General features: G+C 33.7%; 4 protein-coding genes across 4 annotated transcripts; 2 read left to right on the top strand and 2 right to left on the bottom strand.

Annotated features, from left to right (window-relative positions):
- Positions 1-2,026: 2,026 nt before the first annotated feature.
- Positions 2,027-3,665, bottom strand: LOC132735432 (ADP-ribosylhydrolase ARH1-like). Its single transcript, XM_060722375.1, has one exon. The coding sequence runs from the start codon at positions 3,516-3,518 to the stop codon at positions 2,397-2,399; it is 1,122 nt and encodes a 373-aa protein (XP_060578358.1). The 5' UTR covers positions 3,519-3,665; the 3' UTR covers positions 2,027-2,396.
- A 139-nt stretch (positions 3,666-3,804) lies between these two features.
- LOC132735431 (uncharacterized) lies at positions 3,805-8,554 on the top strand. Its single transcript, XM_060722374.1, has 2 exons — positions 3,805-3,962; positions 6,675-8,554. The coding sequence occupies exons 1-2, from the start codon at positions 3,937-3,939 to the stop codon at positions 7,831-7,833; spliced, it is 1,185 nt and encodes a 394-aa protein (XP_060578357.1). The 5' UTR covers positions 3,805-3,936; the 3' UTR covers positions 7,834-8,554.
- Positions 8,555-17,540: 8,986 nt separating this feature from the next.
- LOC132735435 (ADP-ribosylhydrolase ARH1-like) lies at positions 17,541-19,329 on the bottom strand. The gene has a single exon (XM_060722377.1). The coding sequence runs from the start codon at positions 19,165-19,167 to the stop codon at positions 18,046-18,048; it is 1,122 nt and encodes a 373-aa protein (XP_060578360.1). The 5' UTR covers positions 19,168-19,329; the 3' UTR covers positions 17,541-18,045.
- Positions 19,330-19,467: 138 nt separating this feature from the next.
- Positions 19,468-22,513, top strand: LOC132735433 (uncharacterized). Its single transcript, XM_060722376.1, has 2 exons — positions 19,468-19,735; positions 21,263-22,513. Exons 1-2 carry the CDS (start codon positions 19,713-19,715, stop codon positions 22,422-22,424), a joined length of 1,185 nt encoding a protein of 394 aa, XP_060578359.1. The 5' UTR covers positions 19,468-19,712; the 3' UTR covers positions 22,425-22,513.
- Positions 22,514-23,506: the final 993 nt, after the last annotated feature.

The following is a 23,506-nucleotide window of genomic DNA, read 5'->3' as shown; positions in this document are numbered from 1 at the left end:
GAGGCCTTTACTTGACGACAGAGGTTCAGATAAAAAGAATTGGCATTTATCACACGTTATGTTAATCATAATGATAATATGAATACAAGTACAAAATATGTCATTTTCTTAAAGGTCGATGCAGCAACGCATATATTATGAATGCTTGCAATTATATGCTATTTAACATGTCAGCGTTTTATATAACTTTGTAAATAAATTACTGTTTTAGGCTTATTGCTATCCCTTTTTAAGCTACCTCTGTCTTTATTTACAAATCTCATTTATACTCAAACTATTGTTTAAACTTCAAATGCAGCCCTCTTTAAAAGCTGTATAAGTGGTTCGAGCCTGATGCATACGTATTTAAAAGGAGCTATAATTTCCTTAAAAAAGAAACTAAAAAAAAAATCTTCTAACAAACTTTAATGCACATATAGCTAGGCTAATTGGCAAGCAAAAAGTAGTCGTGTGATTGTCTACAAGTAATATTAATAATGCACCAGGGTAAATTTATCCTACCCTTGAGGTCACTTATATTATAAATAAAAGCTTATTATAATTCTACGAAAGCAGATCATTTGTGTGTTTGGGTATTTTTTTATTTTTTTTTTTTATTTTTCCTTTTGGGGGGGGGGGAGGGGGGTAGGGGACTTGCATAACGACATGTAACATTACCTACTTTTTGAAATAATTATGACTCTAAGAACAGAAACTGACCTGTCCGGAGATCATATATTTTACAAAGTTTTATACTAAATACTTGTATGAAGCTAACCTTAAGACTGTAGCATCATTGTCTAGTTGATCTCTTCATAAGTTACCACAAGCAGCATAAACCATGACAAAATTGTTTTGAACGTATGCACCTTTCAAGTTGTTCAAGCACTTAATAGGTTTTGATGTCACTGAGGTCAAGGTGACCAAATTTTTTCGTTTATGAGTCATATCATAGGGCCTTATTTTAACAAGTGATTTATAGACACATTTTATAAACCGAACATTTAATGGGGTCAATGTCATTATGACTTAAACAGTTTATTTTTTCCCTTTCAGAACGCCGAACAACATCACAGACATTACAAATTATTTTTCCTTTCAGAACGCCGAACGATATTACAGACATCTGTTGTAATCGTGTGAACCGTTTCACCCTGAAAGTCTAAAACTTAAAGCAGCACGCCTCCAGATTAGTGCTAATTTTCATGAAAATTTTGAAAATTAAATAAAATGTGTGTTATTGTATAGTAACCAAACGGAATCATTATACACATTATCAATGTCTCTTACAACTCATGTTTATTACAACAAGAGGTCAAAATATGCAAAACATGCCATTGCTGCGTTAGGAACGCAGTAGAAATATAGTTATAAATACCAAAAATTCACCATTAATCAATCATAACATGAATATTATAACTTGAATCTTGAATCTTTCTACTTTGCCTAAATCTTAGTACATTTTTCACAAGTTTGATTTATTGAAATATTTTCGCTCATCTGGAGGCATGCTGCATTAAGAAGACATGTTTTCTACGACAACCGCAAACGATTTAATGAGTTTTAAGACGATAAATTGCAAAAACTAACAGAATGCAATTCTTTTACCAATTAAATGTCTGCTCCTGACCATCAAAACAAGTGGTCTATTGCATTTGTAAATGATAAGATTCGTGAATAATTATTACACTATATAAACGTAAATTGCTTCCCGCGGAAGCATTAAAAACAGCGAAAATACTGGAAAATTGCAGATTCGGTTTGACTGATTCTGTACATGAGGGATAATAAGTACAACATCACTCACGCCCCCTAGTATTAAAAATGCTTGTCTTAATGATCCCGAAGGACCAGAAAAACATAACAACACTGAAGTGAAGTACGGGATAAATTAAATATCAGGCTTTAAGAAATTCAATAATATTGGATATTTTCTGCATATCATTAAAACTGGTACTTTTCACATTGACCAACAATGTTCAGAAAAAAAGTCACCAACACCTTGTGGAAAAAAGATACTTCTAGAAAAAATATTTTTATATACATATATGAATATCACTTTTATTGAGATGAAGTACATATTTTATATAAAGTGAACCATTCTTCATTTTTATCGTTATACTTCTTTTATGAAAGAAAAGTGAATACGAATATTGATGTACAGCATTAAGACAGCAATGATGACATGTATATTTCTTACATCAAATTTTGACTACAGTGTATTCATTCCGACAAAAATGACAATTATTATTTCCTACCATAAAAAGAAATAATGAAAATCCAACAAGACTAGTTATGTGTCTTTACATTTTAACAATACTCAATATGTAATAAACATGATTTGATAATAAATGGAGAATGTTTTTTATGTCAATACATTCATAAGTAAGTAAGAATAAAGCGGTTTATTTCACACATTATTTTGAAACAGCTAACTCATAAAGTTCGACAGCTACTTTATCGATTCGGTCATGATACTCGACATGTTTATAATTACACTTCGGAACATCACTGAACCCATACAAAACACCGAAGAGGCAACCTGCAATTGCTCCAGTACTGTCGCTGTCCCCGCCGTGAAACATAGCTCGATCACATAATACACTCCATTCACCATCACAGGCAAGTAATGCATCATACGCAATCATCGGGGCGTCATGTCCGCTTGCCCCTCCCCAGTTGTCGTAACTCATCATCGTGTAAAACTGATCCCGTTTAACGACATTATCGAAATCTACTGGAAAATGTGGCTTATTTATACCCTCGTGTATGTTCCTCAATCTCAAATATGCCTTCCACTTGTTTTCAAAATAGCCCCAGCTTTTTATATTTTCTTCCACGAAAATGCCCTTGCACGAAGAAACGTATTGCTTAGCTAGTTCCAGACATCCAATCAGCCCAACTCCCCATTCGCTTACTGGTTTCTTTTGAACCGCATATGAAGTGAAAAGAGCAGAAGCAAGAGAGCCGAGATATCCAGTTGGGTGATGATGGGTCATTCTTCCAGATTCTATGCTAACTTCGATAAGATCCTCAATGTCAGCAGGTCGCGGATATCTCAGTCCAATACACATTGACCTCATGGCCGCCCCACAACCACCCCCTCTCGGATTAAACGGAATTCGATACCCAGCTTCCTTGAATGGATTTAATTTTCTTGCCATTTCCATGCAAGTCATACCAGGGGAACGATTTGCCATATCATTCATACATTTTTGGTATGCATCTGCAAGAAGTGAATAGAGGTTTTCTTTATCTTCACACTTTTTGTGTCTCACAAGAGCGTCTGCAGTTGCTAAATGCATCACCGTGTCATCACTAACTGTCCAGTCAGGTAATCTAACCTCAATACGCTTAATACCACCCATGTCTTTTAACTCTCTATGAATCTTATCACCTCGCGTGCAAAATTCCCATGCACCATTTTTGTAGCCGAGGGCATCTCCAACAGCACTAAGAACCATACCAGCAATATATCTTTCTCTTCCCGTTTGAACTGACCAACATTTCGTACTCGTTTCCATTTTCATTCGATTCATTTCTTAATTCAGGCTTCCGATAATTTCAGTTGTTTGCAAACCAAGTGTCCGTTAAATACTGATCATTCAAACCGAATTCATTCAGTAAGGTATTGAAACAGAAAGTAGAATTCCTGAGATGAGAACGGAAAAGTTGAATTCCTTGTAACACTAGTGTGACACATTAACAACATGACTTCCTAGTTAAAATTAAACTTGGGTTACCAATATGATTTATCAAATCTTCGTCGCGAACAGTTTCGATTTATTTGGTTCATTTTATAGAACACATAATATGTGACGTCCCATCTATCTATATTTAATTAGGAATATCCGGTTTTCTATTTTTAGTTGCAGCGTTTCAACGAATTCGGCCGGTTTTCTGAAAACCAAACAGAAGATATCATAGTTTCTTATTTATTGTAACGAAGTAAGAGAAATGGCTAATTTCACTGTAATAAGCAGGTATGTCTCTTTTTAATCTTTTTTTGTAAATCATTTTATTAGAACAGATACCTACGAAGAAATTAAGCGCAATGGTCTTGACAATAACGGTCAAACTTTCATAAAATTATTTCCCCTTTTCATCAGTATTACTTAATATAATATAATATAAATATAATATAATATTATAATATGATATAATAAACAGATACTTGAAAGAAGTTACATGTATATGTAGCAAACGGGTGCTGGATAGTAACATTTAATAAACGGGTACTGGACAGTTGTATACATGTAGCTTAGAATAGTAATGTAATTTTGTTCTTGATGAAAAGGGGATATTATTTTTGATAATTTGACAAATGTGCCAAACGCCTTTTAATATCTGTTAATTTGGTTATCTCTTTAATTGGACTCCACTGAACTTATTTCTTATTTGTCTCACTTGACGGGACTGGAGATATTTTGTCGACATTAATTAGACATTTGATGTAGGTTAAGAGCAGTAAATTTTGTATAAAATGCCAGATCATTTGCTCACTCCGTTTTTCCCAATTGAGAAAAATAAAGTGTGTTTTAAATATATCTTGTTCTGAATATGTTAACCTGTATGTATCATATGGTCGTTGCAAAGAGTATTTCTATAGTTGTGCCCCATTTTTAGCTCGACTATACGAAGTATTTGGAGAGCTGTCCTACTCGCCCCGGCGTCGGCGTCCGCGTCCAGATTTTAGATTAAAGTTTTGGTGCAGTAAAATATTTTTCACTACAACTTTGTCATTTCTTAAGGTATCAACTTCAAACTTCAAATATATGTTCCTTATCATCAACCACATCTTATGTGACAAGGTTCATAACTCTAGCACCAATGTTTTCAGATTTATCTCCCCGTGAACTTAGAATTTTCCTTAAAATATACTATTTTTTACTGTTACTTCTTTATTTCTTAAGGGATCAACCTCATACTTCAAATATATGTACCTTATCATCATCCCCATCTTATGTGACAAGGTTCATAACTCTAGCACCAATATTTTCAGATTTAGCTCCCCTTGAACTTAGAATTTTCCTCAAAAAGTACTATTTCTTACTGTTTCTTCTTTATTTCTTATTTCTTAAGGGATCCACCTCATACTTCAAATATATTTACGTTATCATCATCCCCATCTTATGTGACAAGGTTAATAACTCTAGCACCAATATTGCAAGAATTATCTCCCCATAAACTTTGATTTTTTTACTAGAAAAATGTTTTTTTTTTATAACTTTTTTATTTTTAAAGGTATCTACCTCAAACTTCAAATACTTATTCCTTATCATCAATTACATTTTATGTGACAATGTTCATAACTCTTGAAGCAATATTTACACATTTATCTCTCTTTGAACTTAGGATTTTCTTTAAGAAATATAATAACTTCTTTACTTTTTAAGGTATCTACTTCAAACTTCAAATATATATTTCTTATCATTACTAAAATGTTGTGTGACAAGGTCCATAACTCTAGCATGACTATTTCTAGAATTATTCCCCTTGATCTTGGAATTTATGTTAACAAATATTATTTTTTTACTATAACTTTATACATAATTATACATAATTGACTTTTCTTTCATAGTTTTGTCCTCCTTACTGTGTCCAGTATTTTATTAGTCGAGCTTCGCTGTCTCCTGTGACAGCTCTTGTTTGTTGTGGGGAGGGCAGGGGAATCCCGTGATCCGTCAACGTATATGATTAATAGGGAAAACTTATGGACTGTGTCTCTGAATTGTGTTGATATATGTCGTTATTTAGGGCGATGACATATAAATGTATTCAATTATGTCGTATGTTATGAATTAAAAAGCCTTTTACGGTATGATTGTTATGTCGACTTAATTTTTCATACATATTTAAAACATATCTTGTCCAACACCCAGACCAAAACATTTATGTTCAAGGTCATACGTGGAGATCAAAGGTCAACTTTGTGTGGCAATGGTGTATTTTTTTTATCTCCAAGAGATTCTGTAATAGTTTGGGACAAACGATCACTAACATAAGGCGACGTGTCATGTCACACACCCAGACCCTGCTATTTCAAGGTTTCACATGGAAATCAAAAGTCAATATTGTGGGATAGAAAGTAAATTTATGCCCGGGTCATAACCTTTTCATCTCATTCGAAGATTTTTAAATTATTTGGCACGACTGTCCACCATTATTCACGGATATGCGAATAAAAAAAAACTTAAAATGTATATAGAAAACAGTCCACTGCAATATAACAATAAATTTATTTTAATTTCCTCCCTTTATGTACTTTTTCGGTGATAAAACTGCTCAAACATATTTTCACAGACACATTCACAGAAGTTAATTCATTACTTTCCTATAACTAACGTAGCTTTGCATGTGCAAATTTTGCATATATGATGATATTGCACTTAAAGCCAATATTCATACTACTTTTGTGTTTTTAAACTTTAGTACTACTATTGTGGTGTTCATGTAAACTTTCCCCTAGGCTAAGGACCTTCGTAACTGTATTACAAGTTCTTAATTTCCTTTGATTTCCTTGGACTTTTTCCCTGAACCGAAAGAGCAATGCTAGAACTGGATCTATGGTATGATAATTACATTAAAAATTGTACATATTGCGAATATGTGAGATTTGAGAAATATGACCCTATATCTATATATACCTATATTTAACTCCAGTAAAAATGATATGATATCTTTATCTTACTCAGATCTGAAAAAAACACAATCGAACATGACGCCAAGTTAATAGAAGTACTTCTATCATCGGCAAAAGCGGGTCAATGGCAAAACGTCTGGCGGATTCTTGGAGAGCCCGAGAGGCCATTAAGAGACAGGCTTTTCAACGTTATTCCAGAAAATCGACGTTGGGGAATATTACATCAAGCAGTTTATTGGAACAAAGAAGATATCATGCGAAAGCTTTTAAGATATCAAGCATGCGATAAGAATATACTTGCTAAACAGTGCACATCTGAATGTGGCAGGACAGATGGAATGAATGCTGAGCAGATTGCCAAGGCATACGGATATAAAGGGATGTCAGGTATTCTATCCACACACAAAAATGCAGTTACAGCGCAACAGACACCAACATTTCAGTCTGTTGACAACTATACACAGGCGGAAAGTCTTGGGCTGATAACTGTTTCGCTTGCTGCGTATAAGAAAACGTTTCACCCCACAACAATAGACCCTAACAAATCCGTTGTTACGGTCCTTGGCGACATTTTCAACGACATAAATCGATCAGAATCTCGTTGGAAAGAAGTCAGAGATAAAGTCTGCGATGCCGTTTTCGTGGTTTGTGAAGAAAATTATACGAAGATAAAGAGCAGCCAAAGCCGCAATGATTTCTTCAAAGCAATTATAAACACGTACACGATGGAGGAGAACTATATGTACACGTACTTAAATATTGCGTTTCGAAGACAAAGGGAGACGTCATATTTACCAACTGGAAATGATCTGTCGCTTGGACCGTACGCTGTCATGTATCAAATGCTTCTGTTATTTTGGTCAGATTTACCACGCGAAAGTAGAACGACGTACAGGAAAATGTTGTTGACAAAAGCAAATTGTGACCAATATGTCAATGGGAAACGGTTTGTTTGGCAGTCAGTCGTATCGTCGTCCACTGAAATGAGAAACGCTATACCTTTCCCGACATGCGGACCAGAGGGTGAACAATCAGTTATTTTCACAATTGATAACAGAGCCAACAGTCAATGGCAGCCTCGAAATATTGAGAAATATGCCATGTACATGGAGCATGAGAGAACCTACCCAGCTGGTGCCAAGTTTCAAGTCACGGGAAGATCTGTAAAGGGTTCGGACACCCACGTCTATCTCAAGCTTCTACCAAACTAAATCTTAGATTATGTTGGCATGGCTGGGGGGGGGGGGGGAGGTTTCAACCCTAAATAAATAATAATTTTTCTTCGATAATTTACGTAATAAATCATTTAAAATATAAATTGAACCAGTAATAGAGAGTTAAATGTTCGAACGTGTAATTTTCTATTTCAAGTTTACTTAATTAAATATTTTATAGACAACCCTGTTAATACTTTGGTTTTGATACCCTTTTTTAGTTTAATTTATAATTGATATTTTTAAACAACATTATTTTAGTTATTTTTGGCAAAAGTAACGGAAATTCAATTATGTTGATAAACATATTAACCAAGATAAGCAAGTTAATCCATGCCTGGCTATATATGATGAATATATATATTATGTATACACGTATATACACGATGAACAAGCTTTTATTAATCAATATTTAAAACCTAGATGATTGTAGAGTATACCACTGTTTACATAGCATCATAATATCTATTAAATAATTAACTGCTTAAATCCTTCTTTTTAAGAAAGCATGATGGAGTGAACAATTTTGTGTTATATCGATTACAATGTATGCGTTTATTGACCAGTTATTATATGAGCCAAATCGAAACGGTACTACTTAATGTTTACAAAGCACCAAATGTGTAAGTGTGGATATTTTCAGCAATGGTTTAATTATCGTAGTACCAATGTTTTTAAATGTTAATCTCATGTTAAATAAATTTTGTTGAAGGGCATATTAAACATTTTACTGATTTTGCATTAGTTACAATATGTGTTAAAGAAGTAGAAGTACTCCTATATCCAATATTTTGGAACACACAACGTATTTCCAAACTTTACAGCCACATTTATGTAAACAAGTTCAAACTCAGTAACGTTTATGTGACCCATTGTTAAAGGCAACTGATTGACAACGCCTTGTCATGCAGTTTCAGACTGTCCTTGTGGGAATGGCAACCCATTCTTGCATCAAGTCTCGCCCGTTTGTCAGTAAAGTCTATGCATAACCAAGATTTATTGGTGAAGAGAACATGTCTCCAATTTTGTATGGTTCACCTTACAGAACAAGCGATGACGATGAGTGGATTGAATTATTAAACATGGTATCTTTTTAACAGCTATCCCTGTTGTAACATTCCACGCATCGTTTGGCATTGACTCCTGAAACATTAAGGAGAATGTCATTAGAACATGCCAGTCTGTTCATGGACGGTAATGGAAAATGCAAGTTACCGCCCACACCCCTGTGCACCGGCTTAATCAGATTCAACGTTTTAACATGAAATGATAAAATGTGGAATTTTGAACTTACGGTGTCAACCAAGCAATAGGTTTTTTTTTCAAAATTCTAAAAAAGTTAAATTATTTTTCAGGTTTAAGTTTTCTCTTCCAGCTCGTGTATCCGTTAATTTTATTCGGCTGATACGAATTCTACTCTTTCATAGCGTTCGGCTATTATACTAGTATGTAATCTTATGTTTTGCTTGATCGGGCATTTTCTATCCTAAGCAACGTTGGCCTTCCTCGAATAATGCGACCTTATTTAAGGGAGTGAACTGATACGACCTTACTGAAGTTTGTGTATCGATAGACCTAATACAAGTGTAAATTTTAATGAGACTTAACTTAAATGTTTTTTATTGATACGACCTAACTTAATTGTTTTTATTGATACGACCTTACGTATGTGTGTGTATTGAAATTATGCTTTAGGGGCTGAGTAACCTATGTTTATCGTTGTTAATTTAGTTTTATTACACCTGTTAGAAATATATGTCTACGTGAATCATACACAAGCATTGCATTTTATCAATAAAATATTACGTTTGCCTTAGATTATCGATTTTATATGACCGATTTATGATATTTGATATCAAATGAAACACAGTCACGTTTTCAAGACTTTAGGATATAATATGTAATTTTTTATCACTATAACCTATAATTGATAACGTATACGACTATGCCTAGTTCATTTACTACAAAAATGGAAACTAATGTATTTTATTTCCGTGTTTTGTCTGAATTTTTATCAAAAGCATGGCTTAGAAAGACATTTTGTTTCTTTGTAATTGAACAACAAGTATAAGCATTTCCAAAAATGATTTGAATCGCCGTTCAGCCATGAATATAAAAATAATATTCCATTTCTAGCCAAATACATGAAGCCAACAAAAATACTATGCTCAGTTAGATTCTGGGATTTTTTTGTCCTGGGTCAGAATGTTGCTCATAAGAAAAACATCACAATAATTGAACGCGTAGTACAATAAGTAAGACTACATGCACTACCTTATTAGCGCATCAATCAGCAAAAATAATAAGCTTCTTGCGTAATTATCAACAGTTACTTGATCCACATTAAAATGATGTCTGTCAAGTTTAAAAAGAATATTTTAAGAGAACATTTTTGCTAGATTGTTAAAGTTATTTCATAAACGAAATAATTATTGTTAATTTGGGTCATATGTTCGTATATATACACGTGTACAGTAAATTTTGTTATACGAATTTTGATAGGCGATGTTAACAGAACTTTCTCCTTGGCAACTATAGAACATAAACATCGACGTTTTGAGACAGTATTAAGACAAGAGTCAAAAAAGGAGTTTATATTATGTCCTTTCATTTTATGCCCCATCTGTGGGGAGGGCATTCAGAATTTCTTTTGTTCGTGCATCCGTTGCAAAATGTTTGTCACGTTTACCATTTAAAATGCTTAAGTTTAAGTCAACAAACATTACCTTTATGTTAATTAGGATGTAAAATTTTGCACCTGGGGTTTTAGCTTGTGAATTAATTAAGTTTTGTGACAATGAATTTCCTTGACTTAGAAAAAAATAATTCATCTTGCGTCGCACATGGCTGCAACAGTATTTCATCTACAGTCACGAAACATTACAGGAATTTGATCAGAATGTGCAGTTGTGTACAAGGTGTAAGCTTGTGCATTTATTCTGTATTTAATAGACTTAGTAGAATCAAAGCACTGAATGTACTGATGGGGAGGCTATGACAGAATGTTTCAGACTTATAGTTTCTTTTCTTTTTTGCTTAAAATGTGCTGTTATTTCAATTATTACCAAAATAAGAAATGTGCACATTGTGTCATTTATCCTTACGTTGTGTTCAACCATTCATATATATGGTTAATTGGTTGACTATTCATTTGTTAATATTCCAGAAACATTTTCATTGAGGTCTTACATTCGGACTGCTAATCCTGCAAATTTTGAAAAACCTAAACTGTCAATTATAAATGACATACCAGAAAAGTATGCGACTGTTCATTTAAATTGAGATTCAATAAGATACTGTCTTGTGATGAAGTATTAATATTCATGCTCTACGGACAGAAAGAATAAAATCACGTTTCAGAAAATTATTCCATTTTCATTACTCGTCGCTGACTTTGACGGCTTCGGATATTTATTAAAACTAAATATTTCTTGAAAAATACATATCTGCAAAGCTTATTCAAAATTGAATCCACCTAAGTGAAAATTGATCAGGAAGTTATATCTTTTTTTTTTTACCGCCAACACTCAACCAAACTTATGGTAGTTAATAAGATAGATTCTACATGTATTTTTAAACCTCACTAGCTTTGAATATAACTGCGGAAAATCTATTGTTAACAGGGTGTGCGCCGTTATTACGTAGGGTTTTCCCTGTGACCATTTCCCCGCAAAATAGATGAGAAATCGAAGCGTCAGTGCTATGAATGGTGTTATAAATAGCGTGTTTTGGAAGTTTTTGTTGAAAACTTCTCCAAAATTTGCCTCCAGAGGCGTGCACGTCGCGGAGACGAAGGCACACGCAGGTCAAGGTCAATCATCTCAAGTACCAGAGGTGATTGGTTGACCTGTCGTTACTTACTCTGGAGGTTTGGCGCTAATGAATGCCGTTTTTTGTTGTCGTCAGTCAGGAAGTTTTGATGCCTTGACAGTATTGTCTCCTTATTCCACCAACGAACGAAGAATGGGCTACCAGGAAGATTCGGCTTGAAAAAGACGTCCCCGATGCTATAATCTTCGGACATATGGTTATTCCGGCCCCCGAGTATAAAATAAACTTAAAAAACACACACACTTTTGTTGAAAACAAAACAAAAAAAAACACATTTTCTGTAGTATTTTTCAAGTGTTGTAAAATGAATACGAAATTCCTCTTATTGCCGCCGATTTTTTTAGAACACAAACATATAAGTTGTTTTATTTGATTTATTCAAATAAACATTAATCAACTTCAGCCCGCCGCAAAAATCGTTTTCAAATTTAAAGTTTTCGTAAGATATGTTGATGGATTCCCGATGCTCGACTGTAAGTCATTCGTATATATATGCGTTTTTTTTTGTTTTTTTAAGCTTCTTATTCTTTAATATTTTTTTATGTATCTCATAATCTGTGTTGAAAAATTTGAATTTATTACACATGGACTATCAAATTATGATGCGTTGCCCTAGAATTGAATAAACTTTCTAATTACACAATACGGGGTCATTCATTTGATTGAAGGACTGATCTTTGGCGTCTTTCTCTGAAATAATTATTTCCTTGTTAAACATATTTGAACACATATTTCTTCATTTAACTATTCAACTTTACAGCTATATGATATAGCGGTTTATGAGCGTTTTCCGCGTACAGCCTCCTAGGGTGTACTAATAAGTTAGTTTTCCTTAGTTATCACGCAAGCACGAACCATGTCTCTGATGTAAGCGACAATTTACCATTATTTGTCTTTAAAAAATATTAAGGACTATTAATGGTTTATATCAACAAAAGAACATGCATGATATTGAGACTACGGTGTTGCAACGTTCTAGTAAACAGTTGGTCGCTGCGTAGTAATTGGAAAATTGTTATAAAAAAAAAAATAAAGAATATTTGCCACCTAATTAAAGCATTTACTTATAAATGTTCATTTATGCTTTTTGTTAAACAATTATTGATAAAGTTATTATGTAGAAGGGTTTTCATACCATAACTATTTATTACAGACGTATGTATGCCTAAACCTGATTACCGCGGCAGTATGACGTCACGGAGTAGTGATTTTGAAAAAATAACAAACAAACATCAAGAATTTTTCAGAGAATTATTATCTTTACAAATTGCAGATATGAAATTAAAGAATGAAAATATTTTCATATTGTAAATGTCTGTGATGAGTGATGAGTCAGCTTAGAAAAAATCAAGGTACTATTTTTTGACCTGATTACCGCGGCAGTAAGATTTGACGGACGGTATTAACATGCCTCCCCAAACATTGCAAAAATTGCAATTTTCAATTTGTCGCGCGTAGCTCATAAAGTATTTGAATACAGTCACTCAGTCATGAGAATTTACAGAAATATTTGTCAGCATGTGCAATTGTGAACCTAAGGTTTTGCTTGTATATATAATCAGTATTATTTGTAGAATACTTGTCCTTGACTTCGCGAAAACGTTCAAAAAGTTTGTGTTACGTGTATCAAGTGCTTGAGCTAGAGTCAGCAAATCAGCATATGAAGTTCTGCACTTGGGACTTTTGAACCAACAGCTTGAAAATATCTAGGACAAATCTATTTCAGATTTGATTATGAAACAAAAATCCCAGATTAGTTTAAGATAAACGTTCGAAATATGATAAACAAGATCATCAAGGAAAGCCTAAAAGTCGATGAAAACGGGATATCGTGCCAGTTTATGGGAAATACTTCAGGACTTCTTCTTGGAAGTCTTTATTTGGTTGTGTCCTCATTTTACGTGTCTTTATTTCATGGACACATAAATATATTCTTGACCGCATTACTTCAATGAAGTATTAATGAAATTTGTAATCTGTGATGGGGTCTCGTTCTTAAAATTATAGATAAACTTATGATCGACTTCGTACGGTTTTATAGATATGGCCTTGCTGATCAACTTATAAACACTTGTTTAACATAAGCATATCGCATGTTGTGCATCGTATCTATTTGTATTTTTTATATCATTTACACGTTAACTAACAAAAATTCCGTTCATTCAGAATTCGGAAAAATGCAAAACTAGCACTATTTAAACAAATATATCAGTTTTCGAATTGATCGTCGGAAAGGGCGTTATACAATTCTACTGTCTATTGAGTTTATAAAACGGTGCATAGCAAATGCATCGTTGATTGATAGCACCACCAATTAAAATGTCCTGGTATTATATAGTAAAAAATTGAATCCCTTAACTGGTGGGTGAGATAATGAACAGAAACAGAAAATTTCCTTTTTTTCAAAGTTAAAGGGGCATTTCTCTGCCAGAAATCATCAAACCATGACCAAATTCGAACTTGATCTGTGCATACCTTTGGGGTATCCATGTGTGAAATTTGAGATGAATGTGTAATAACGTAAGGGCGAAAATGAACGGAAACTGAAAATTTTATATTATTTTCAAAGTGAAAGGGGCATTACTCTGCCAAAAATCATTAATCCATGACTAAATTCGATCTTGACTTGCGCATTCCTTTGGCATATCCATATCTTAAATTTGAGTTGAATATGTACAACTGTTGGGAGATAATAAATTGAAACTGAAAATTTCATATTATTTTCAAAGTGAAAGGGGCATAACTCTGCCAAAAATCATTGAACCATGACAAAAATTGCACTTGACCTGCGCATTCCTGTGACATTTCCATATCTAAAATTTGAGTTGTACAACTGTTGGGGAGATAATGAACGGAAACTCAAAATTTCATCAAGGGGCATAACTCTGTATAAAAATCATCAACACCATGACCAAATTTAAACTTGCCTATTTTCTCCCTTAATAGTACTTACTTATGCTTGACAGAACTCTCAAATAACCGTTTGTTCACGTACTTTGTCCTGCTTGATATTCTGCTAGGTTACTTACCGATGGTCCTGAGTAGGGGGATGCGTTCATCGAACGCCGCCCGTACTTTTTTTGAAGGGTGCACAGTTATAGGTTACAAGTGGTGTGCTTGCAGTGTTCCAGAACCATAACACTAGAGTACCTTTAATAATTTTAAACATTTTACCTTGATTATAACCTTTAACCATCAATGCTTTTAAATTGAAACTTCAAACAGTTATAAATACAATAAAGACAAAGGGCAGTGTTAAAGAACCATTACTCTTTATTTTCTAGCCTAGCTTTCATAGGGTTTCAATGTCGAAAATTCGCCTGTGAATTATATATCAGTTTTAAAAATAGGCAAATTTGTACGTGTGATTCGGTCATAATTTTTTAAGTAGATTTTAAACGTTTAAAATTTATAAATCCACAACGGGGTAAATTTTAATGTTAAAAAAAATGAAATACATCTTTTAAAGTTCGCCGCTTTTCCTGGTTCTCGTTAATGAAGTGCCAGTCCTGTTACCGGTTCATAAACAATTTGACAAGAAAAAATAAAGCTGATATTTTTATGTTTATTTGTGTAAGTTTTTTCTTGTGAGTATTATGATTAAATTGTGTTAGTTTTTCCTGAGTGCTGAAAATGATCTTTTTGTTAACGTGTAATTGAAAAAAATGGAAAAATATAAAGATACGCACGATATCTTATATGCGATATATTTGTAATAGGTACATGGTTTTACAAATTATTCACGTCATTCTTGTTATCGGCAAGGTCATATCCACATTTGTCCTTTGAAAAGAAGCGAACGCAGTCGAGCATAAGTTTATCTATAATTTTAAGAAAGAAGCCATATCAAAAGATTAACAATCCCATTTTTACTTCCTAGAAGTAATGCAGTCAACATTATATTTATGTTTCCGTGAAATAAAAACACGTATAATGAGGACACAACTAAATAAAGCCTTCCAAGAAGAAGTCCCACTGTATTATCTATAAACTTATAAATTTTTAAGGCGCACCAAGTACATCCAAATAAATTTTTAAGACGCACCAAGTACATCCATTTGTCCAATTTGGCACGAATTATTGAACCTTAAACATGCTTTTACAATAATAGCCTTTGGGTAAAATAAACCTGTCCCCTCTACCAATGAACTTTAGTGTTATTAAAGCTACAGCTGTAAAATATTGGTTAGATGGGCATTAAAATATGCTTAATTGATTTCTTGAATATGTTGACCTTGACGTTTACCCAGTGATCTACTTCTTACAAAAAGAGATGATACTATGAAATATGGACTATGAGCATAATTTGAGATGCAGAAATTTATTTTGATGCACTGACATACATCGTGTAAACAGAGCAATAGCTATAACATTGGGCTAAGAGCAGAGTTCATGTAAAAAAACAGCTATAACAGTTGGGCTAAGAGCAGAGTTCATGGTGCATATATCTTGGACCTAAATTATGACCACGTCACTGCTTTTTGTATTAAAAGCTACATTATTGAAACATGAACTCCAAAGATTTGGGTGCAGATTTGAATTTTGATATCAGTTGTCATAGATTTTGACACGGCGATCTTTTTTTGTAGCTAGAGCTTTATGTACCCATATACAGTCCAGAGGCAGATTAGTTCTTTGATATATATATATACTATGTAAAGATTTACCAGACAACACATTTCAGTCAACACTTCTAACTTCACCAGGGCTATGCACTTTATTACCAAAGTCGGTTTGAAAACGTAGCTAAAACTCTTGTACTACACAACATTGTGTTTTGTCAAAGTGTCAGGCCATCGTTGTTAATTACAATAATATGTAGATAAGGTCAATTTACTGCCTATCTGTATACTCATCCTATATTTTCAAACACAGTTGTAATCACTGTAGTGAATAACTAACTGTACATTTTCATTCATTCAGGCATAATCACATAACATCATTTTCTTTCATCATTATAAGAATTATGGGTAATGTCTTGTTCTGAGTTACTATGCTCAGTGAACTGAAATCAAACACAAAGTACTTAAAAGATGAATATGTTATTATATTATCTGCAATTGTCTATCATTTGACATAATATATAGATATGCCATAAAATTCCCAAATAAACTAAGCACTTCTGAAAAATTGAAAGTTTAACTGTATAGAAACAAAATAAGAGAACTAATTTTGTTATACTATTTACATTAGTGTTACATAAAGTATGTAGAGAGAGGGTTTTACAACGATGTTATCACATTATTGACCATCTTTTCCAGAAGCCAGTAATTTTCATATCGACGACCGACTACTGGTCCCACATGATTCCGAAATCAGCGGTGAGAGACAATTACACTTGGTGTCATAAAATATTTGTTATGAATAAATTTCGCTTCCCGATGATCAAACAAGCGACCTATGGATTACTCCCATCAAAAAGTTAAGTGGTAGGTGGTATGCGCTTTGCATGATTTTTAAAGCTTTTGTGACTCAATAATCCAATGTGACTTACGTAACTTAACAAGGGAATAAGAAAAGATGCATTTACGCCTGGTTCTGAAATTCCTCAAAATTACCACAGAAATCATTTAGTTTCAGCTCTAATACAACATACATTACAATTTGATTAAGATAAAGAAACTGGATTAATGCAAGATAATGTAACAATGGTTAAATATATCGATGATATTGAATGAGTTCATTACTGAATTTATTGAACGAGTTGTGTAAAGATATCTTATGCGAGCCTTTGGCGAGCATAATATTTTATTTTATTCAACGAATTCAATAAATTCAAAATTGAATTTCATGCATGTCATTAAACATGTACTTTTTATATTGACCAATAACAATGTCCAGAAATAAAACCACAAGAAACATGTTTGGTTTATGTATATATTTAATGCATGATTAAAACATTTATTCTCAAACAGTAAGGTATATAGTCCTCAAGTTTGCTTACAGAATCATGCTTGAAAAGATCACTGAATTAACTATAGATAATTGTTTTAAATATTATTTAATTGTGTTGATATATAAATATATATGATAAGGCATTTTTTTATTATAATCTTGAAAGAAATAAAGGACGAATAAAATTGTTTACTTAAAGCATTAAAACATCAATGATAGCATGTGAATTTCTTATATCAAATTTCAATTTTACTGTACTTTTTTCTTAAACATGTCCAAATATTATTTGCCTTTATAAAAAGAAAGAATAATATGATTTCATGAGAACAGTCTTAATATTTTTCATCAATAAATCTGTAATATACTTGTATGGTTATAAATGGAGGCATATTGAAAGCGAACATATTTAAGGAACACAATTATTGTTTCAAAAGTGTTTGAAATGTCTTTCAATTGAAAATATTAAGCAGTTTCTTTCACATATTATTTTGAAACAGCTAACTCATAAAGTTCGACAGCTACTTTTTCGATTCGGTCATGGTACTCGACATGTTGATAATTGCACTTTGGAACATCACTGGACCCATACAAAACACCGAACAAACAACCTGCAATAGCGCCAGTGCTGTCGCTGTCCCCCCCGTGAAACATGGCTCGATCGCATAATGTACTCCATTCACCATCGCAGGCTAGTAATGCGTCATACGCTATCATCGGGGCGTCATGTCCGCTTGCCCCTCCCCAGTTGTCGTAACTAATCATTGTGTAAAACTGATCTCGTTTAACGACATTATCAAAATCTCCTGGAAAATATGGCTTATTCACCCCTTCTTGTATGTTTCTCAATCTCAAATATGCCTTCCACTTGTTTTCAAAATAGCCCCAGTTTTTTATATTTTCTTCCACGAAAATGCCCTTGCACGAAGAAACGTATTGCTTAGCTAGTTCTAGACATCTAATCAGCCCAATTCCCCATTCGATTACTGGTTTCTTTTGAACAGCATATGAAGTGAAAAGGGCAGAAGCAAGTGAGCCGAGATATCCAGTTGGGTGATGATGGGTCATTCTTCCAGATTCTATGCTAACTTCGATAAGATCCTCAATGTCAGCAGGTCGTGGATATCTCAGTCCAATACACATTGACCTCATGGCTGCTCCACACCCACCACCTCTCGGATTAAACGGAATACGATATCCAGCTTCCTTGAAAGGCTTTAACCTTCTTGTCATATCCATGCAAGTCTCACCAGGGGAACGATTTGTCATATCATTCATACACTTTTGGTATTCATCTGCAAGAAGTGAATAGAGGTTTTCTTTATCTTCACACTTTTTGTGTCTCACAAGAGCGTCTGCAGTTGCTAAATGCATCACCGTGTCATCACTAACTGTCCAGTCAGGTAATCTAACCTCAATACGCTTAATACCACCCATGTCTTTTAACTCTCTATGAATCTTATCACCTCGCGTGCAAAATTCCCATGCACCATTTTTGTAGCCGAGGGCATCTCCGACAGCACTAAGAACCATTCCAGCAATATATTTTTCTTTTCCCGTTTCAACTGACCAACACTTGTTACTCGATTTAACTTTCTTTTGATCCATTTCTTAGGCAGGCTTCCTATTATTACAGTAGTTTAAAAAACAATGTCCGTTAGTGTTATATGCATTCATGGATTTGGAAATTTAAGTTAGAATTCCCGAGATGTAAAGGAAAAGTAGAATTCCTTGTAATTCCTACTTGACACGAATTAGTTTCCATGAATAGGCATTGGCGGAAATTTTACTTGGGTTTCCAATTATTATCAACGTTATACTTTGTGTTAATGACAGGTGTTTAAAAATACACCTGGGTTTATTATATAGAACTTCAAAGTAGGGCATATGTTTAATAATTCACAATAAAATTCGGCAATAATGACAATTTACAATATGATTGAAATCGTGAAAGTCACTATACATTACGTGTTATTAGTTACGTAAATTTATCGGGAAACCCTCGGGAACATTTTCTATAAACTCGTCATATGACACGGGGAAGTTCTGTCTACACTTAAATTGGAAGATTCGGTATTCTAAATTTAGTGACAGCGCACAGGTTTTCAGATGATGTTCTAGTTTCATTTTCATAGTGTCAAATTATTAAAAACATGGCTGAAAATGTACCCGGCAGGTATGTTTCTCTTTCCTATTATTCAATAATGATAAACCAGCTTCTCAAATAAATACGAATTACATGATAAATAAAATCTGTTTAGCAAACTATTAAAAAAATAAAGAATTGTAATAAAAATGGATTCTATTAAAATAGTTATATTCTTCTGTATTGAGGTGATTCAAAATTGCCAGCCATATTTGTTTTCACTAGGTGGGTCCAAAGTGAAAGTACGCAAAAATGAATATAACGACAAAACTCACGATGTAAAATGATCAACGATTTGCAATAACAATTCCTACTTTTTAACGACTTATATAAGCAAAAATAAAAAAGAATTACAATAAAAATATTTACCTTAAATGTGATAAATTTCGGAAGAGAAAGTAAAATGTTTTGCAAAATTTAAAATATCTTTTGAATGGCAAAATCCAGTTTAAAGTAAGTTGTAGTGCAGAGGAATGTTCTTTTTTGCAACAAATACAAAAATACTTGCAAAAACCTGAATCTAAGAAAAGTGGTTTATCTGATTTAAATAAAAAATATCGCCTCCGTGCTGTGTGTAAAAAAGTAGTACCAGAGAAATAAAGATAATTTATCTATTTCTTATATACATGACAGACAGACACACTTCACTGTTAAACGATAGAAAGGTTAAATGCTGTTTACATTTTAATTGTAGTTCATAAGGCTTTAAATGATGAGTGCCTTCTTGCACTACCTTTTACCAAACATGTGCTTAGAAAGACATGAGATACTGCTTTTTTGAAATTAAGTTTTGCAAGTTTTCTTGCGTTTGTTGCAAACGATAGTCTACCTTCACTTTGGACCCACTAAGTGAAAACAAACATGGCTGACTGTGTATATACTGGATATACTATGCTCAAACCTGCTATTAGAAAATATTGATAATTGCTACACAGTCTTTTTTAAAAAAATATAAAATAAACATGTCTTGACTTTACAGAAAGAAGATATGTTATGTTTTAAATCCTCCACACTATTGGTTGTCACACTAGGAATAAACATGTAAAGTGTCATTAAAAAAGTAGCATTTTTAAAAAGAAAAGTCCAACTTTGCTTGACATGTAATAGGGAACGGACACAGCTTCTCATATAAAGTTTATTCATTCTTTTATTCAAATTAAGGCATGTTCAGTTAGAACTTCATAGATTTCAATATATTTCTGTGAATAAAATATTTTACTCAAGGATGAGCATAATATAACTTTAATTGTTTGAAAATAAAACCAAATAACAAAGCAAAACAAATTAACAAAATAAACCTCGAATACGCGATTTGCGTTTTTAGTCCGTCTAAAGAGCTCTAGAGCGCGGAAAATGTTCCTTTTTGGGGGGTGGCGGTCAATTGCAAATTTTGACTATTTATACTTGTATATGGTCATTTCAAACTGAGATCTATTACTTTGGTTTGTACTTATTGACCCCGAACTGATTACAAAGCTAGAGCTAGGAAATGTCTGTCTGTTAATATCAATGTTTGATTTCAATAAAAAAACAAATTATATTTTACTCTTGACTTAGGAGACCAGAAAAAAATACAATCGAATATGACGCGGAGTTAGTAGAAGTACTTCTGTCATCAGCAAGAGCGGGCCAATGGCAAAATGTCTGGCGCATTCTTGGAGAGCCCGAGAGGCCATTGAGAGACAGGCTTTTCAACGTTATTCCAGAAAATCGACGTTGGGGAATATTACATCAAGCAGTTTATTGGAACAAAGAAGATGTAATACGAAAGCTTTTAAGATATCAAGCATGCGATAAGAATATACTTGCCAAACAGTGCACATCTGAATGCGGCAGGACAGATCGAATGAACGCTGAGCAGATTGCCCAGGCATATGGATATACTGGGATGTCTGGCATTCTTTCTACACACAAAAATTCTGTTAAAGCACAGCAGACACCAACATTTCAGTCTGTTGACAATTATACACAGGGGGAAGGTCTTGGGCTGATAACTGTTTCGCTTGCTGCGTATAAGAAAACATTTCACCCCACAACAATAGATCCTAACAAATCTGTCATTACGGTTCTTGGTGATATCTTTAACGACATAAATCGATCAGATTGTCGTTGGAAAGAAGTTAGAGACAAAGTCTGCGACGCAGTTTTCGTGGTTTGTGAAGAAAATTATAAGAAGATAAAGAGCAGCAAAAGCCGCAACGAATTTTTCGAAGCTATTATAAACACGTACACGATGGAGGAGAACTATATGTACACGTATTTAAATATTGCGTTCCGAAGACAAAGGGAGACATCATATTTACCCACTGGAAATGATCTGTCGCTTGGACCGTACGCTGTCATGTATCAAATGCTTCTGTTATTTTGGTCAGAGTTACAACGGGAAAGTAGAACAACATACAGGAAAATGTTGTTGACGCAAGCAGATTGTGACCAATATGTCAATGGGAAACGGTTTGTTTGGCAGTCAGTCGTATCATCGTCCACTGAAATGAAAAACGCTATACCTTTCCCTACATGCGGGCAAGAAGGAGAACAATCAGTTATTTTCACTATTGATAACAGAGCAAACAGCCAATGGCAGCCCCGAAATATTGAGAAATATGCCATGTACATGAAGCATGAGAGAACCTACCCAGCTGGTGCCAAGTTTCAAGTTACAGGGAGATCTGTAAAAGATGCTGAGACCCACGTCTCCCTCAAGCTTCTAACAAACTGAAAATTGAGAAATGTTTTGAATTTGTGAATTTCAATCGTACTCATGTCAACATTTTGACCAATTGTATAATTTAATAAATAGCTGAAAAAATGTAAGTTGATATCTCACTTATCAGATAAGAAGCTACATACTTCCAGTGGAGCCAAAATATTTCAAGAAACTCAAACATGAGTAAAATTATTCAAAATTTAAATAATTTACATACTTAGTATTATGTACGATTAATGACTGACTGATTCTGAAGTATTTATAATCATATTTATACTGCTTGACGTGACACAGTAAGGGTTGCTTTTCAGATTGTAACCTCTTTGGTTATTTACGTTGATATTATGTGCAGTTTGCAATGTGTAGATTAGGTTGTTTGTTTACTTAGCAATATTTTACTTATGAATATGCCTCGTCAAATACTTATGTTAACAGTTTTATGTTATCAAAGCACACTTGCTGAGGAATTTCAAGGATAGTTGAATCGAAACAGTACCCACTGAGTTAACAAGATTTTTCTATTTTAGCTTCTGTGATCTAGTTTTTTTATCCGAGATGACCTATGTTCGAACCCATCCGGGCAATTTCCTAGACAAGCATCCTGACAAAGTTTGATAATGATTGAGGCAAAAATGTGACCACTAGAGTGTTAACAAACAAATGTGGGCGGACGACATCAGACGGACGACGGACATTCAACGATTCTTAAAGCTCACCCTGAACTAGCTCAGGTGAGCTAAAAAGTCGAAAATTTACCTTCGATATTGCAATTATATTTTATTTAAACCTAAGGACACATATTCCATGACTACCTACCTTTTACACAAATTTCCTAAGTCAAGGCTATATGTATGACAGCACTTCAATTTTACAAATGAAATCACAAACAACAACATGCATGACAAGTTTAAAAAATGCTGATTTTGACCAAGTTAAGGGCAATAACTCTAGCATAAATGCGGGAAGTCGGCAAGCGACATCCAATGTTCACAACGTCATATGCTCACTAATATTGACGTAAAGTTATATGGCACTAGTTTTGGCTTCATGCGGCACAAGTATAAATTTCAATTTTGTACAAAGTGAGTGAAGGA

The sequence above is a fragment of the Ruditapes philippinarum genome, unplaced genomic scaffold, assembly GCF_026571515.1.
Source record: "Ruditapes philippinarum isolate M1 unplaced genomic scaffold, ASM2657151v2 ctg6615_1_1_1_1, whole genome shotgun sequence".
In the NCBI taxonomy this organism is placed as follows: Eukaryota; Metazoa; Mollusca; class Bivalvia; order Venerida; family Veneridae; genus Ruditapes; species Ruditapes philippinarum.
The sequence above is the reverse complement of the archived record's forward strand: the minus strand, read 5'-3'. Positions and strand labels throughout refer to the sequence as shown.

What these genes read in the sequence shown, in the direction of transcription:
- LOC132735432 (XM_060722375.1), bottom strand. Translation starts at nt 3,518, where the DNA reads ATGAATCGAATGAAAATGGAAACGAGTACGAAATGTTGGTCAGTTCAA.
- LOC132735431 (XM_060722374.1), top strand. Translation starts at nt 3,937, where the DNA reads ATGGCTAATTTCACTGTAATAAGCAG. An exon ending in AATTTCACTGTAATAAGCAG is followed by an intron (nt 3,963 to 6,674) that starts GTATGTCTCTTT and finishes TATCTTACTCAG; the next exon opens with ATCTGAAAAAAACACAATCG.
- LOC132735435 (XM_060722377.1), bottom strand. Translation starts at nt 19,167, where the DNA reads ATGGATCAAAAGAAAGTTAAATCGAGTAACAAGTGTTGGTCAGTTGAA.
- LOC132735433 (XM_060722376.1), top strand. Translation starts at nt 19,713, where the DNA reads ATGGCTGAAAATGTACCCGGCAG. An exon ending in GCTGAAAATGTACCCGGCAG is followed by an intron (nt 19,736 to 21,262) that starts GTATGTTTCTCT and finishes CTCTTGACTTAG; the next exon opens with GAGACCAGAAAAAAATACAA.